The sequence below is a fragment of the Artemia sp. Qi Xiang Cuo genome, chromosome 9, assembly GCF_049724085.1.
Source record: "Artemia sp. Qi Xiang Cuo chromosome 9, ASM4972408v1, whole genome shotgun sequence".
Taxonomy (NCBI): Eukaryota; Metazoa; Arthropoda; class Branchiopoda; order Anostraca; family Artemiidae; genus Artemia; species Artemia sp. Qi Xiang Cuo.
In genome coordinates this window covers 40,156,822-40,171,571 of record NC_142802.1, presented here as the reverse complement: position 1 = coordinate 40,171,571, position 14,750 = coordinate 40,156,822, and the positions used below count along the sequence as shown (strand labels likewise).

Sequence of the window (14,750 nt, the reverse complement as noted above, 5' to 3'; positions counted from 1 at the left end):
TGTTACCCTCTTCAAAGTTCAAGCAGCTGGTCTAAAGGTCGTATCTGACACTTTCAAACTTCTAAAAAATTATATATTTACCGATGAATGTCCAAACTACCTTTTTTCTCCTTGGATTTAGTCAGCGTTGCCAGTCAACTTTTCAGTTTATGCAAGGTTTGATGGTGACAGGTTAGGCTTTTAACCCATTTCTGAGATTTACAACCTAATTTAACCTAGCCCAGCCTAACCTAATCAAACTTAAACTTTTACCATCAAAGATTGCATAAGACTGAAAAATCTGATTCGCAAAGCTAATTGAATCCAAGCAGGAAAAAAGAAATATCGGACATTCACTGAATGTCGACATTCTGCATATCGACATTAACCACACAGTAACATATACATGTTAAAGTGTGAGGGTACTGCATATCGACAGTACCTTTTATATATATATATATATATATATATATATATATATATATATATATATATATATATATATATATATATATATATATATATATATATATATATATATATATATATATATATATATATATATATATATATATATATATATATATATATATATAATATATATATATATATATATATATATATATATATATATATAATATATATATATATATATATATATATATATATATATATATATATATATATATATATAGTTCAAAAACCATTTACTATCCTTTGAGGTTGATAAAAACCCGATGCCAAGAAGGCATTTACAATGAATAAATCAAACTAGGCTAATCAGCTGGAAAATATACATCAGACTAAAATGAATAACAATAATATCCACATCTATCTTTTTAAAGCTTAGTTCCTCATTTAATTTTCATTGGTTTAAAAGTTTTATTCACTGTTATATAATTGATACTAAAGAATTCTTATAAGTAAATTTCGAAATAAAATTGTCTAAATTCTAACTCAATCCACTGCGGTCTTCAATTAAGACTTATATAATTTAACGCCCGCAATAGAATCATTTAACAATACTTTAAAGTATACGGTATTTAATAATATTTCAAAATGGCAAAACTTTAAGTTCTAACATTCATAGCGGCTAATAAGCGCTCAATCCTTTACTTTCAAGTAAGGACAGACATATTAAGAGAGCAGCGCAGTAGATTCGCCTTAGCTCAGAGTTACCAAAGTAAATTGTTTCTGGCACATGTCTCCTATATTTTACTCAACTTACAACCTTTAATTGCCACTAATTTCACAGTTATGTCAGTTAATGAAAATGATTCTTTAGGCACCCATAAAAGTTACCTTACGTAGTATATAGGAAAACATTAAAAAGTAATAATATATAAATTAAGAGAAGGTTCAATAAAAGGTGAAAATATTTTGGCAGTAGCATTTCCCCAGAAATTTCCAACGAGAGGTTTGAAAGAAATATTTTCTTAAAAAGGAGTGACACTCTATCTGTATGTCCTTAAAAATCACATATTATCAGTTAATAGCACAAAAGCGTTATAATAAGCAATAAGACTCCTCAGTCGTATTAAAGCATTGCACTTTCAAAGCAAGTAACCTTCACTTTGACTTTGACTAGGCGACGACAATATTTCAATAGTCGGAACACCAGTGGCTAGTTTCACCACCGAATGTCCCTGCTTTATGTCATAATTCTGATGACATTCCAAGTTGAAGCTGTGCCAGAGTTGCATGAGTTACTATATGACTTTGATCATATGATGCTAAGTTGGCATTAGATGGGGTGGGAGAAGGGGTCATGCCTCCATCCGAGCAGCCGATGTTGCTATTGGACGGTGAGCGAGGATCTTGATCTTCGCGCCATTTGTCCATCGAACGTCTTCGAGCGTTCATGAAGAAGTTACCGACAGTTGTTGGTTCGAGACCCAATTGTTTGGCAATTGTTACTTGCATTTCTTTTGACGGGCGTTTAGTTTCCTGAAAAATATCAAGAGTATAAGACTTCTTTTTTAGCTATAATTCCAAGTAAATAGATGGTAGTACTATCTAATCAAAAATTCAGAGGATATATTGTCGTTGACGCATCTATATAACTTATCTTCATAACTTTACAAACAGGGCTAAAGTGGGGTTTGTGAAACAATTTGCCTAGATCATCTCGTTATCTTTTTTTTTATCTGAATAATACTGAAACCAGTGTCGTTACTAGCCAAAATGATTGGGGGGGGGGGCAAGAGATTTTACAAAATTTTTGTTACCGAGTGACCAAAAACATTGGGGGGGGGTGCGTCCCCCTCCCCCATCCCCATACGTGACGGCACTGACTGAAACAGTAAACGCTTGAGCCTGTAATGTCATGTTATCTATCAGCTAGATGTCGTTATTGAATAAATAATTGAGAACTTCACTGCCAAATAGGAATTAGTTACACCCCTGCAAACCTGGCCAATAGTTAAGAGATTTAGTTTCTTAAAAGCACAAGAACTCATTTTCGGACAAAAATTAAATACACAAATCGATTTTGTGTATACTTTAAAGAAAATAGCTTCGACATCGTATATACAAATACTTCTCGGCTCACACACACTTGTTACCATGAAGTGATATATCTGGTTTTTGGCTTTCATTTTCAGTTAACCTTTTTTTTATTTTCTGGATATTTCTTCCCTTTGTATATTCTTTGCAGCTTAATTTTCAAAGTAAATATATATATATATATATATATATATATATATATATATATATATATATATATATATATATATATATATATATATATATATATATATATATATATATATATATATATATATATATATAATATATATATAATATATATATATGTATATATAAACAAGATAACACAATGCGGGTTTCTCATAACGGCTGCTTTTTATTTCTTGTTTGTTGCCAGTTACTTGTTCAAAATATAACTAGAGAGTAACTTTCAGTGAATATTAATGTAACCCCTATATACCAAGCCAAGCAAAAGGAATGGAAAAAAGATACATATACCAACTATAACAGCTTCTAATATCAACTATAACAATAACAAATTCACCTCCAAAACATTTAACACATTAAATGACTTTTCAATTGAACAACACTTAAAAAAAGTTAGTATCCACTTACAAGGCCGTACCCAGAGGGGGGGGGGGAGGGATTAGGGGGTTTGAACCCCCCCCCCCCCCCAAAAAAAAAAATTTTGTCTGACTCGTAAAAACGTAACAAAAATGAATATAAACAAATTTTGATGTGTTTTTAAAAGTTTTTTGTGTAACCCCCCCCCCCAAATCTTGGGATAAATCGTAAGAATAGGCATCCCCGGTCCGCAATATGGTCACGTCCAAATTTCAATTCATCACATACCTCCTAATGTTTCTTTTGCAAGTTTTCGATTTTCTCAGCCATGTGTATCGTGTAAACCCAAGTTACGCAGTGCATTTTTTGTTCTTTATGTTTAATGACAATAGTATTCGCAGTTTGAATTTACCTCCATGTTTGAGTCTCCAATGACCCAGTCAATTTTTCAATTCGCTATTAAAGGTATTTATCTTCAAATAGTATTTACTTAATATAGCTAATTCGTTTACAATATCACCAGCATTCTGCAATGAGTTCAAATGGGCGGGCCGAAGAATTAATTTAGTGAAGTATGCTTTAATGTACCTTGAAAATAGCTTGGAGAGTCCGTCGTTGTAGGTCAGTAAAAACCAAACGGGGTTTCTTCGGGTTCGATTGCTCCCCACTTGACATGGAGTCATCTTTCCTTTTGCACACTAAAATATAACAAAGGGTTAAAAAACCTATTTTCCAAAAACAATATACACCCCAGACTACATTCTCAAATATTAAGTGCCAACTTGGTAACTGTCCATTCTAGATCATTGGACGATACAATTAAACTTCTTATCCAGCCATCATTACCTTGTGAAATAACGCCCCCCCCCCACCGGAAACAACCCAGAACGCCATCTTCTGTAAACCGTCAAAATATGCTTATGTATGTGTCCTTATAGGATAGAGTGAAAATTCCTCCCTTACCCAGCCAATATCTGTTATAATACCCCTATTTGGATGTTTATTTAACACGGCTAATTGTAAATATGGTACGAATTTTTAAATGACGGACAGGAATTTTTCGTAAAAACCCCCGAACTTGATTTATCCTTAGAAGCGATCCAATTTATCCTTATAAGCCATTTGATAAATACATGTTTAATTAACGGTACAAAAAATCTCCCTTACCATTATAAGCTAGTTCACAGGGCTCTGGTGGCATTGACATGCAAGAAAGAGTAAATATTTTGATAAATCTCTTAACGGGACTCTCATGCAAGGTCATCGCCCTCCATTCTATTATGTGAACAGCGCCGAGGCGACATACTTGTTTTTAGGGGAGACAATAGTGAAACAAACTCTTTTCGAATTGAGGGACGGCGTAAAATCTGATTAATCACAACTACAACTTAATATTTCCTACAAAAATGGGCAGAGTTAAACAATTCTTAAGACATCTTTGAAACCCTAAGTTAATAACTGAAATCAAAACTAAAAACTAAGCGAAAAAATACAAAAAGGAATAAATTATATATATACATATACATATATATGTGCATATATACATATATATATATATATATATATATATATATATATATATATATATATATATATATATATATATATATATATATATATATATATATATATATATATATATATATATATATATATATATATATATATATATATATATATATCCAAGCCAAATATTTTTAAAAACATTTGATATCATAAAACACTTAGGAAAGGGGGGGGGATTCTATTGTTACAGAAGTATAACGCTTTTCCGAATATTTGAGAAGCGTTGCTTCTTGTGTTTTTCTTCCATGGCGCGGGGGCATTTTCCGGATGTACATCTTGCAGGCCCTGAGACACGAAGGGCTACTAGTTAATGTAAAGGTACTGGTTTCAATCAAACACATGGTTTCCCTAAATAGAGAACAAGCATTTTCACGAACCGGAGTGATTCTTGCTAGTTATAAAATTTTGTCCATTTGTTAGAAAGTAACTGCACATCAAGTATAATTTTTGGTCAAGGGAAAATTGTCAGAGGAATAGTTGGAAATCATTCCCTGGTGATTGTTTCAACATCATTTTCTTGCTTAGAAGGAAGGGGGTTTTCCAACCTTTCCCTTTTTGTTGAGTGCAGCTTACTTTCTTCACTTTTACTTAAAGAAAGTAGAAAGGCAAACAGAAAATAGCTAATTCAGCATACTAATATTCATAAAGTTACTAAAATCAAGAAATTTTACAAGGCTCTATTGAGAAAAATAGCGGCAAAGCTGATGGAGCATATTCCATACTTCTGCTATCTCTCCTATAATTTGAAAAATTATATTATACAATTTATTTTTAATATCTGCAAGAAGAGCACAAGGTGACAGGGGGGGGGGATAAGTCTGCAAACCAAGATTAGAATATTGGAAGGTACAACGATAACAGTATTCAAACATGGCTCTGAAGCATGGGCACTCCGAAAAGCGGACGAAGATTTGCTAGATGTTTTCCAGGGACCCCCTCCCAAACAACTACATGAAATACACTCAATACCCAAGAATTCTCAGTGACAAAATGAAACCTATTTACAAATATATCAAGACCAAGACCTGTAAAACCAACACGGATAACTCAGCCCGGAATGTACAAAATATACAATTCGGATTGAACCTTCATAACAATAATGAAAGTTTGCAATAAAACACCAAGACTCGACCAACGGCAAACTAATCCCGAATCTAGGGCCTTCTGTAAACTAGGCAGCCATTCTGGCACTAAAGAAACGATTGCATGTATTTTCAGACATCGCACCATAGCCAAGCTCAAGATCCCATCCCCACAAACTAGGGTACCGATTTCCGTTAGTCTCAAATAAAAATATACGTTGAATTAAAGAATTCCAATGGAGTCATCTCGGCAAACTCAGCAGAAGTTAAGGAAGAAAATATTAATTTTTTTTACCGATGATGATGGACCATGAGGATTGAAACATATTATCTTAGTTTTGCTTTTATAGTGCACACACCCATGTTGAGATGGCCTCCTGGATCCCACTTCCCTAGTAATTTTTTATATTTTTTTTTCATTAACCTTTTTTTCCCGTGGTCATCATTACTATGAAGAGATTATTATGTAGTTTGTCATTACACCCAACTTCACGAGCTCTACTCTTCGTTCTGGTTAATGTTTTTTTTTGCATCAAGTTGTTAGAGGCAAGCGTTGCCTACAGTATAAGGTCATTATGTTTCAATGATATTTTTTGTTTTTTCTTAGCCACTCATGTGGAAGGTCGTAGAACCTTCGGAGGTAACTCACTCGATTGGAAATTGAAAGTTCTAGTGGTATTAAGTTGTAACTTCCAGGGCATGTTGAGGGGATGTTGAAGAGTCATAAAGGGGTAGGGCAGCTAATCTTTCCTTGCCCTTTTTAGATCCCCCTCCCCAACACTGATCAAAACGTAGAAAAAAAAACCATTTTGTCCAAAATAGTCAAAAGGTCTAATAACTATGTTTCATAACTGCCATGCTCTTAACAGCTCTCGGGGCAATATTTGCAGATTATGCAATGTGTTCAATATTTACGTGCATGATTTATGATTGGGAATGGGGGAAGGGGGGGGGGGGTGTTTGATCCTTGATCCTGGGCTTGTCCAAAAAGGCCGAGGGTATTGATGTGAAACTTCAGGGGATGTTGAGGGATATTTTGAACTAAAACAAAGAACACTATGCGTATCCAGGTTATCAAAAAGGCCTATATGTAATATCTTAGGAACAGCTAAGGGTATTGACTTGAACCGTTCAAAGCCACTACTGCTACTACTATGACTGCGACAACTTTTCCTTGCGTCAACTCTCGCGAAATTTGAGGGGGATATCAAACAAAATCAAAAGACATTATGTGTGTGCTGGTCATTAAAAGGGCGTACGAGCAATATCTCAGGTACGATTGAGGGTATTAAGTTGAAACTTTCGGGACTTGTTGAGGGGGACGTTGGAAAACAATCGAATGGCAACCATCCTCCCTTATCTTTTTTATATGCCCCCCCCCCTCAATACTCATCAAAATTTGAAAAAGCCATTTTGTTCAAAAGACTGAAAAAACCTAAAAACTATGCCTTTGGGGATACCGAGCCTCCCACAGCCCCCGGGCAAGGATTTAAATTGCGCAGTTGGCCAATTGTTTATGTGTAGAATTTATCATTGAGAAAAGGGGGAATGTTTGATCCAGAGCGGTCCAAAAAGGCTAAGGGTTTCTAGGTGAAACTTCGGCAAATGTTGAGGGGTATGTTGAACTAAATAAAAAGACACTATGTGTATCCAGGTTATCAAAAAGGAGCATCTGCAATATTTTAGGAACGTCTAAGGGTATTAACTTGAAACTTTCAGGGTCACTACAATTGCTACTACTACCGCGTCTGTTTGAGACCGCAAGTGCGACTACTAGCAATCTCTTGCGACTACTTCAAACTGTAACTACTTCCGATTTCGACTACGTTTACTCAGGACTGCGACTACTTCTACAGGTGAATACTTTCAGAAAATGTTGAAGGCGATATTGAACAACATCAAGGCACACTATGTGTATGCTTGCTGACAAAAGGACGCATCACTAATATTTCACCAACTGCAAAAGGTATTAAGTTAAAACTTTCAAGGCTCGTTCAGGGGGATGTTGGAAAACGAATGGGGGGCAATCAGCCCCCGCTCGCCATTTTAAATGTCCCATACTCCTAGCGCTGACCGAAATTTTGAAAAAGGCATTTGTTCAAAACTGTCGAAAGATATAATAGCTATGCCACCGGTATTGCCATGCCCCCTCCAGCTACAGGGCAAGGACAGTAAATTACATACTTTACCTATTGTTTATAAACAGTTTTTATCATTGAGAAAGGGGCTGTTAGATCCTGAGTGTGTCCGAAAAGGCTAAGGGTATTAAGGTGAAACTTCAGGGAGTGTTGAGGGGGATGCTGAACTAAATCAGAACACACTATGTGTATTAAAGTTATCAAAAGCACGTATCTGCAATATTTAGGGACGGCTAAAGGTATTAACTTGAAACTTCCAAGGTCACTACTGCTGCTATGACTGCGACTGCAACTACAACTGTGACTGTAACTACTAACGACTGCAACTCCTTGCAACTGTCACTACTTGCGACTTGGACTAAGACTACTTACGACTGCGACTGTGACTAAGACTACTTACGACTTCGACTATTTCTACTTGCAACTACTACTTTTAGGAAATATTATGGGGGATATTGAACAAAACCGACTAGATGTAAAAGATCGCACCACTAATTTCTCAAGAACAGCAGAGGGTATCAAGGTAAAACTTTCAGGGTATGTCGAGGGGCATCATGAAAAGTGCCCAAAGGGCAAAGGGCCCCCTTGTCCTTTTTAGATGTTCCTCAACACAGATAAAAAATTTTAAATACCTACTTTTTTCAAAGTGGTCAAAAGCTCTAATAACTATGCCTCCGGGGATGCCATGCCCCCATAGTCCCAAGGAAACGGGTAGTAAATTATTAAATTTGCCCATTGTTTACAAACAGGATTTATCATTGGGAAAGGGGAAATGTTTGATCTTGGTTGTGGCTAAAAGGGTTATGGAATATGTAGAATACAATCGTCTAAGAATTTAAGTTAGAATCGGCTTTTTTAATTCTTAAACCGAAAATCTGAAAAACTAGAGAAGTATTCATTATATTCGCCAAAAATAAAACTTAGGCAATAAAAAAATGAATAGAAATCAATAAAAAAAAACTTTCCAAAAAAATAGTTTTTCAAAGAAAAATAATGAGCCATAAGCCATATTAAGCTAAGACGAGCAGAAATGAAGTCCCGTAACAATTCGAAATTAAAAACTACTAGAAAGTACTCCAAAATTCGATCATCATTAGTTAGCTGTTATTACCTTCAGTCTATAATGGCAATTAACATCACATTTAAACCCTAAAGTGCTTATAAAAGAAAAAAAAACATTAAAGGCTCATAAAAAGGCTAACATTATTGTACACTGCACTTCGCACCTCAGCAGTAGAAGTCGTTGATATTTTTGTGGTGACCTTTGTTTTTGGAACGAAAATATACAAATAATTAATAATCACTAATGATAATTGAGTTCTGGAGCACACATTAAGAAACTGGACTTTAGGCCAGTGTAGTTCAAAGAAGAAAAATACACCTCGAATATTTTGCCTGTATAAGCAACAAATCGTTTTCACTCAAGCAAAAAAAAGTTCAACAATAAAAATAATACGGACTGTTAAAACACAAAAACCGAGGAACCGTAAGGATACACAAGAAATAAGATAAGTAACAAAATAAAATTAAAACCAAAATTACAACAACAAAGACTGAAATATATTTATACGTGTTTAATCCAGTCGGCAACTGAATTCGAATAACGATTAAACAAAATGAAAACAACCATTTACTAATTCGGCTGTTTATTGTTTAAATGATTATTTTACTATTGCTTTTTTTTTCTCTCCAGGAAATGACTTGGGATCTCCGGATACAACAAAAGCCCTGTAACTGCCCTGGTAAAAAAGCATCGCTCACTGAAAGTAGCAAACAAATAAATGCACCTTTAAAACGGAGCATCTTTATCAAAACAATATGAATTTTAGAAGTTTATAGAACTCAAAATTGTCAAGATTTTATTAAAAGAAACTGGAAAAGATAATACAGTTAGAAGATGTCTGTTCATAAAAAAAGAAAAATTGATGGTTTTGACAAAGCAAATTCAGGCAGAATGTGAAAAGTTATTTGTTTTTTTTTTTACTTTTATTAACATAATAAACAAAAATATAAACTATTACAGACATAAATTACTACGCTCGGGAAAAATATAAATTTTGCTACCGCGTAGCGATTAACTACATAAACTTTCCTTAAGGCATTTTAAATTAATAAAAAGAAAAAAGAAAAAAAAACTACATAAATATTCCTAGAAACATCCTAGACTAATTAAAATAATAATAAAGAAGACAATTACATCCTCCCAGACAACCCCAGGGTAACAACCATCATCCGAATACAACTACATCTACCCCTCTTTCAATTCGCTCCTTCCTCCAGCATTATAACCTTTTAACCCCCCCTCCCCCCAAAAAAAAACACAACAAAAACTAAAAAAAAAACAACTAAAACACACATATGACATGACCATATGTGATAAAAGATTGCAAAAGATACTACAAGGTACAAAACATGGCTATATATGCTAAATTCGGCGACCTCCACCCTCCTATCCCCCATACATCGACTTTACAGTAGAGCCCATGAAATAGTAGAATCACTGTTTCTCGATTACAGTATAGGCTCTTCACAGCAAAACAAGCATAGCCTTTCATGCGCAGTGAATTCTAGTCCCAGAAGCTAGGCTTCTCCTCAAAAAGCCTAATGTAGCGGCAGTTTGTCAAAAGTGCTGAAACTGAACTGTTCGGGTATAAATTTAACGTGTCTAGAGACAAAGGGGTATCACTCTCCCCTTCTAGCAGAAAAGTTAGAAAAAAAGAAGATAAATAATACCAGCTTTAAGTTCACAGCCAAAGAAGGAAAAGAAGAAGCATGTGGGTCTAATCCACTTTGTACCTTTATTACCTTGAATTTCTTGATGATACACCTGCTGCGGCGGAGGTTGAGGCTGATGCTGCTGCTGCTGTTGGCCACCAACTAGAAAAAGAGTACAACTCTTGTCAAATTTTCAAATCGCAATCTAAACAAAAATCAAATCACTTTTTGAGTCCAGTTTCCAACGTGATACATAAATCTGAATTTTAACCAAAAAGTTCGTGGTGTGAGTAAAGAGCGACCCGCGCTCGTAGTAACCGAACCTCTTAAAAAATGAAGTTATGAAAAATAATATACAATAATAGAATCTGCAGCACATGGTGAATACAAATACGCAAGATTAATTAAGTTTGAATTTGCCAATCAAGCTATCCGCCAAATAAAATTTGTATTAATTTAGAAAAAGGGGGAGAGGATTCCACCATCAAGTTGAACACACCCAAAAATACACCAGCAGAGTTTTTCAAGGTTTTAACTATAAAAATGCGAACTTTCGTATTGAGTCTGAACATATATTTGTTTTATTTGTCTTTTTTTTCACCAGGGAAGAATGATGACCAGACCAATAATCGCAGGGGTGATTGGCGGCAACTGTTGACTCAACCAATTGTTGCAGAATTTCAAAAGCGGTTTTATTCAATTGAGTCACAAGTTCAAGTTACCCTTTCAAAAGCCAAAAGTTTCCGGAGGGCACCCAGACCCCTCCAAGGCCATGGTTTCTCCCAGCTTGTATTGCGCGCCGGGTAAGGGCATCAATTTATAAAAAAAAAAACGCTCTTTTGTGTAGGATTTATAAATAAGTCATCAAAAAAAGGTTGGCTTGTAATACATTGTTGAACTCAGAATTTCACGGGTTTTTTGGTCTAGAGTATTTTAGGTTTCCAAAAGACATTTTGGACAACCTCAACTTGTGCAAAGAAAAAAATTTAAACAAAAAGTTTATGAGTGAATTGTCATAGATAAGACTGCTACATTTAGTTGTAATATCGATTACACAAATTTTTTTGGAAACAATTTTGGGATACTATTCCCAAGAATGATTTCTATTCTATGGAGCCAAACAAGTCATGTAAACGCTATAAATATGCCCAGGGGCTAACTGGTAAATTTTAGGAGAAAAGTCAGGTAGTGGGGACATTTTAAGTTGAACATAGAGAGTAACGAACCGATGATCGTAGGCTGTTGACAGAGCGCTTTTTCAAGCGTCAAAGGTGAGTTTTAGTGCCCTCCTTAAGAGCTGGAATTGATAATAGGGCAATCGGGTTATTGCTTGCCTTTTTGGTCTAGTTATGACTTGTAATATTTCCTTATATTTGAAGAATTTTGAAAAAAACTAGCGATTTACTCAAAACATAAAACCGACGCAAGAAAAGAAGATTAGGGGCAGAAAAGACCTTAAGTAGGCTGCAGAAAACAAAAGACTAATTTATAAGGCTCTCAATAGTCTTTCATGGACCAAAAAATCAATAAATTTTCGTATACAATTTTAATTTTTTTTTAAATAAATCAAGCAAGCTCAGTTTTCAGCAATGAGCTATTTTTTCAGAATTCTACAAATATAGAGAAACATCGTGAGTAAGCTTATTTGAACCAGTTTTGCAGATACTTGTCGCAAAAACTGCAACCAACACTTTGCTTACCAACTCTCTTAATCTTTCCCATAGAGAAGGGGGATATTATCCATCGATAGCTTTGAGAAGTTGTAAAAAAAACTCAGATATTTATGGAATACAGTGTATCATAAAAGATCTAGGAGTTTGAGAAAACTAACGGACATCAAAAGAATTTTAGATGTGTGGTTAATGTAATTGACGGAAATTTGTGTTGCTATTATTGCAATTTTTCTGCCGCAATAATGCAAAGAATTTTCAACCTCTCAAAGGAAAGTATACTTTCATTACTTTCTTTCTTAGACTCCAATATTTTAGGAGAACTGAACATGCGAATAATATTTATATTAAGAATACCATTTTAAAAGAAGAATATCCTCCAAATTCGGGGGGCAGTGCTATCCCTCTACCCCAAATGACGGACATGTGTATGAAGTCTAAAACAGTGACGGATTTTCGCACACGTTGACGCGAAGGGGAAGTAAAACCTTAAGTACTAAAACTGTGTATGGTTACACATTTGAACGCTCCTAAATGCCCTAGTACCCCTCTAACGCTGGAGAAAAAAAAAAGAATATAAGAAATAGGCGCATCAGGGCTTCCAACTCTTTTTCGGAATTCCTCAAAATGTGTTTTATTTTGATAAGCATAAAAAATATTTATCATTGTTCGCAAATAAGTTTTGAATATGAGTCAAAGAAAACATTTATTAAGGGAACTGGGAGGGGAAGCATTCAAGAGGGGGATTTTAAACATCTGGTTTAGGATTTTTCGGCATGGAGATTTCAATAGTATACGAAACAGTAAGTCCTATATTCTACCTCGCAGTGGTGCTATCACAAAAAATTATATCATGCATATAGCCTAGATGTGTGTATTGGCTTTCAAATGAGCTCTTAAACCGCTTTCCATGATGTTTTAGCGATCCGCTATAGCTAGAGAAGTTAAAAGAATAGAAAGAGACACCTGATTTTCATGCTCCGTTTAGAGTTTCCGAACAACTGTTTTTGTAATTAACCTTTGCTGCTAAGAAAAATCAAATAACAAGACAGTGTTATTCCAAATCAAATTAGAATTATTTTTTTTTGCGTTTTTCTTCAATTTTTTTTTAAGTTTTCACTTACTAGGGGGAGTAAAAAAAAGAGGGGGGAGCTGTAAAATTTCGAGGCAAGGGTTTTCGATTATGGTTTCTCCAGGGTTTAAATCCGATCTCTGTGTGAATATGCAATGGGGTTATAAAATATTGAAACCTACATTTCACCTTTTGATGTTTTATCCCAACTCCCTCGCCAAAAAAGATCCACTGAGTTTCATACAACTCTAAGGTGCACTATCATTTTCCATTTTTGTCCATCGGGACTTGAAGCTTCCTCTTTGGGTTTCTTAGAGAACCTGAAGTTTTGTGGATTTAATTTTCCTCACTATCACAACCCTTTTGGTGGCGTTTTCCTCTGTCTTTTTAAGAATACACAAATGTTTATATGCCTACAACTTTTGGAGGGTTAGTGAAAATCTAATAAATTTCACTTTCTGGAATCAGCATACAGAAAGATATTACTTTTATATGTTTTGTTAGACTACCGGTTTCAACTTACATTGCTCGGTCTTAACCAAGGCAGTATTCAGTGGGTGGGTGGATTACGGGGTTTCAGGGGGGAAATTTTTGTCCGACTGGTAAAAAAATTAAAAAAAATTTGATGCGTTTTTTATGTTTTTTATTTCCCCCCCCCCCTCCCCCAAACAAAAACCCTGGATACGCCCTTGGTCTTAACTTTCCATAAATAATCTTGAACAGTGGATAGTTCTTCTACAGGTTATTAAGATTATTGCATGCTAGTTCTTATCGTTTCCATCTTAACAGAGCTTTAAACGATTACTAGTTTCTTTCTAAATTCATCAATTCTTGAATTTAATCAACATTTCCAAACAATTTATCAAATTGCAGCTCAAATCATTTTTCCCCATCTCTTGAGTCGGTATTACACTTCGACTCCAATCCAGTGTCACTCATTCTAGGCCATTCAAGCTCATTCAAGATTAGAACTTTCTAGGGGTTAATCGGCAATCTTTCTCAGTCACTGCACACTCCCCTGGCTTAAAAGTTCATTTCAATATACATGGCAGAGATCATTTCCTATTGAGAATTGTCCCTCTTCAGATTAACCGAGGATATTCATTTTTCCCTTTTTTTGAAAATTCATAGCTCGATTGCTCATACTGTATAGAAAAGAATGTCTAATTGCACGTAGCAATGGCAAATAGAAACTCATCATTTTGGGATTTCAGAAAGGAAAATTAGAGAATCTTTCATCCAAGATTAAGGATTTGAGATTTCTCTTTTCAATTCAGCACTTTTGTATTTGAACAATAAAAATTGCTTGTATATTTCTTTTCACAAGGAATTCGGAGATTGGACTGAAAACTCGCCAAGCTTTCTTAAAATATCGGATGATCACAAGAAAGGATCTTGTTTCCATTAGTTTTGATAGTCATATCTTACAGACAAAATAATACATGAAGTTTGTTTGTAAAAAAAAAGAAGAAAATAT

General features: G+C 34.8%; 1 protein-coding gene across 1 annotated transcript in view; it reads right to left on the bottom strand.

Moving 5' to 3' along the window:
* Positions 1 to 711: 711 nt before the first annotated feature.
* The window catches only part of onecut (homeobox protein onecut), an 86,064-nt gene continuing 72,025 nt past the window's right edge, over positions 712 to 14,750 (bottom strand). Inside the window, exons 3-5 of the mRNA XM_089094025.1 lie at positions 10,622 to 10,693; positions 3,619 to 3,728; positions 712 to 1,926 (exon numbers count right to left, since the gene is read on the bottom strand). Of these exons, the coding sequence (XP_088950151.1) occupies positions 1,636 to 1,926; positions 3,619 to 3,728; positions 10,622 to 10,693 (473 nt within the window). The 3' untranslated portion in view covers positions 712 to 1,635. The remainder of the gene's footprint in view (positions 1,927 to 3,618; positions 3,729 to 10,621; positions 10,694 to 14,750) is intronic.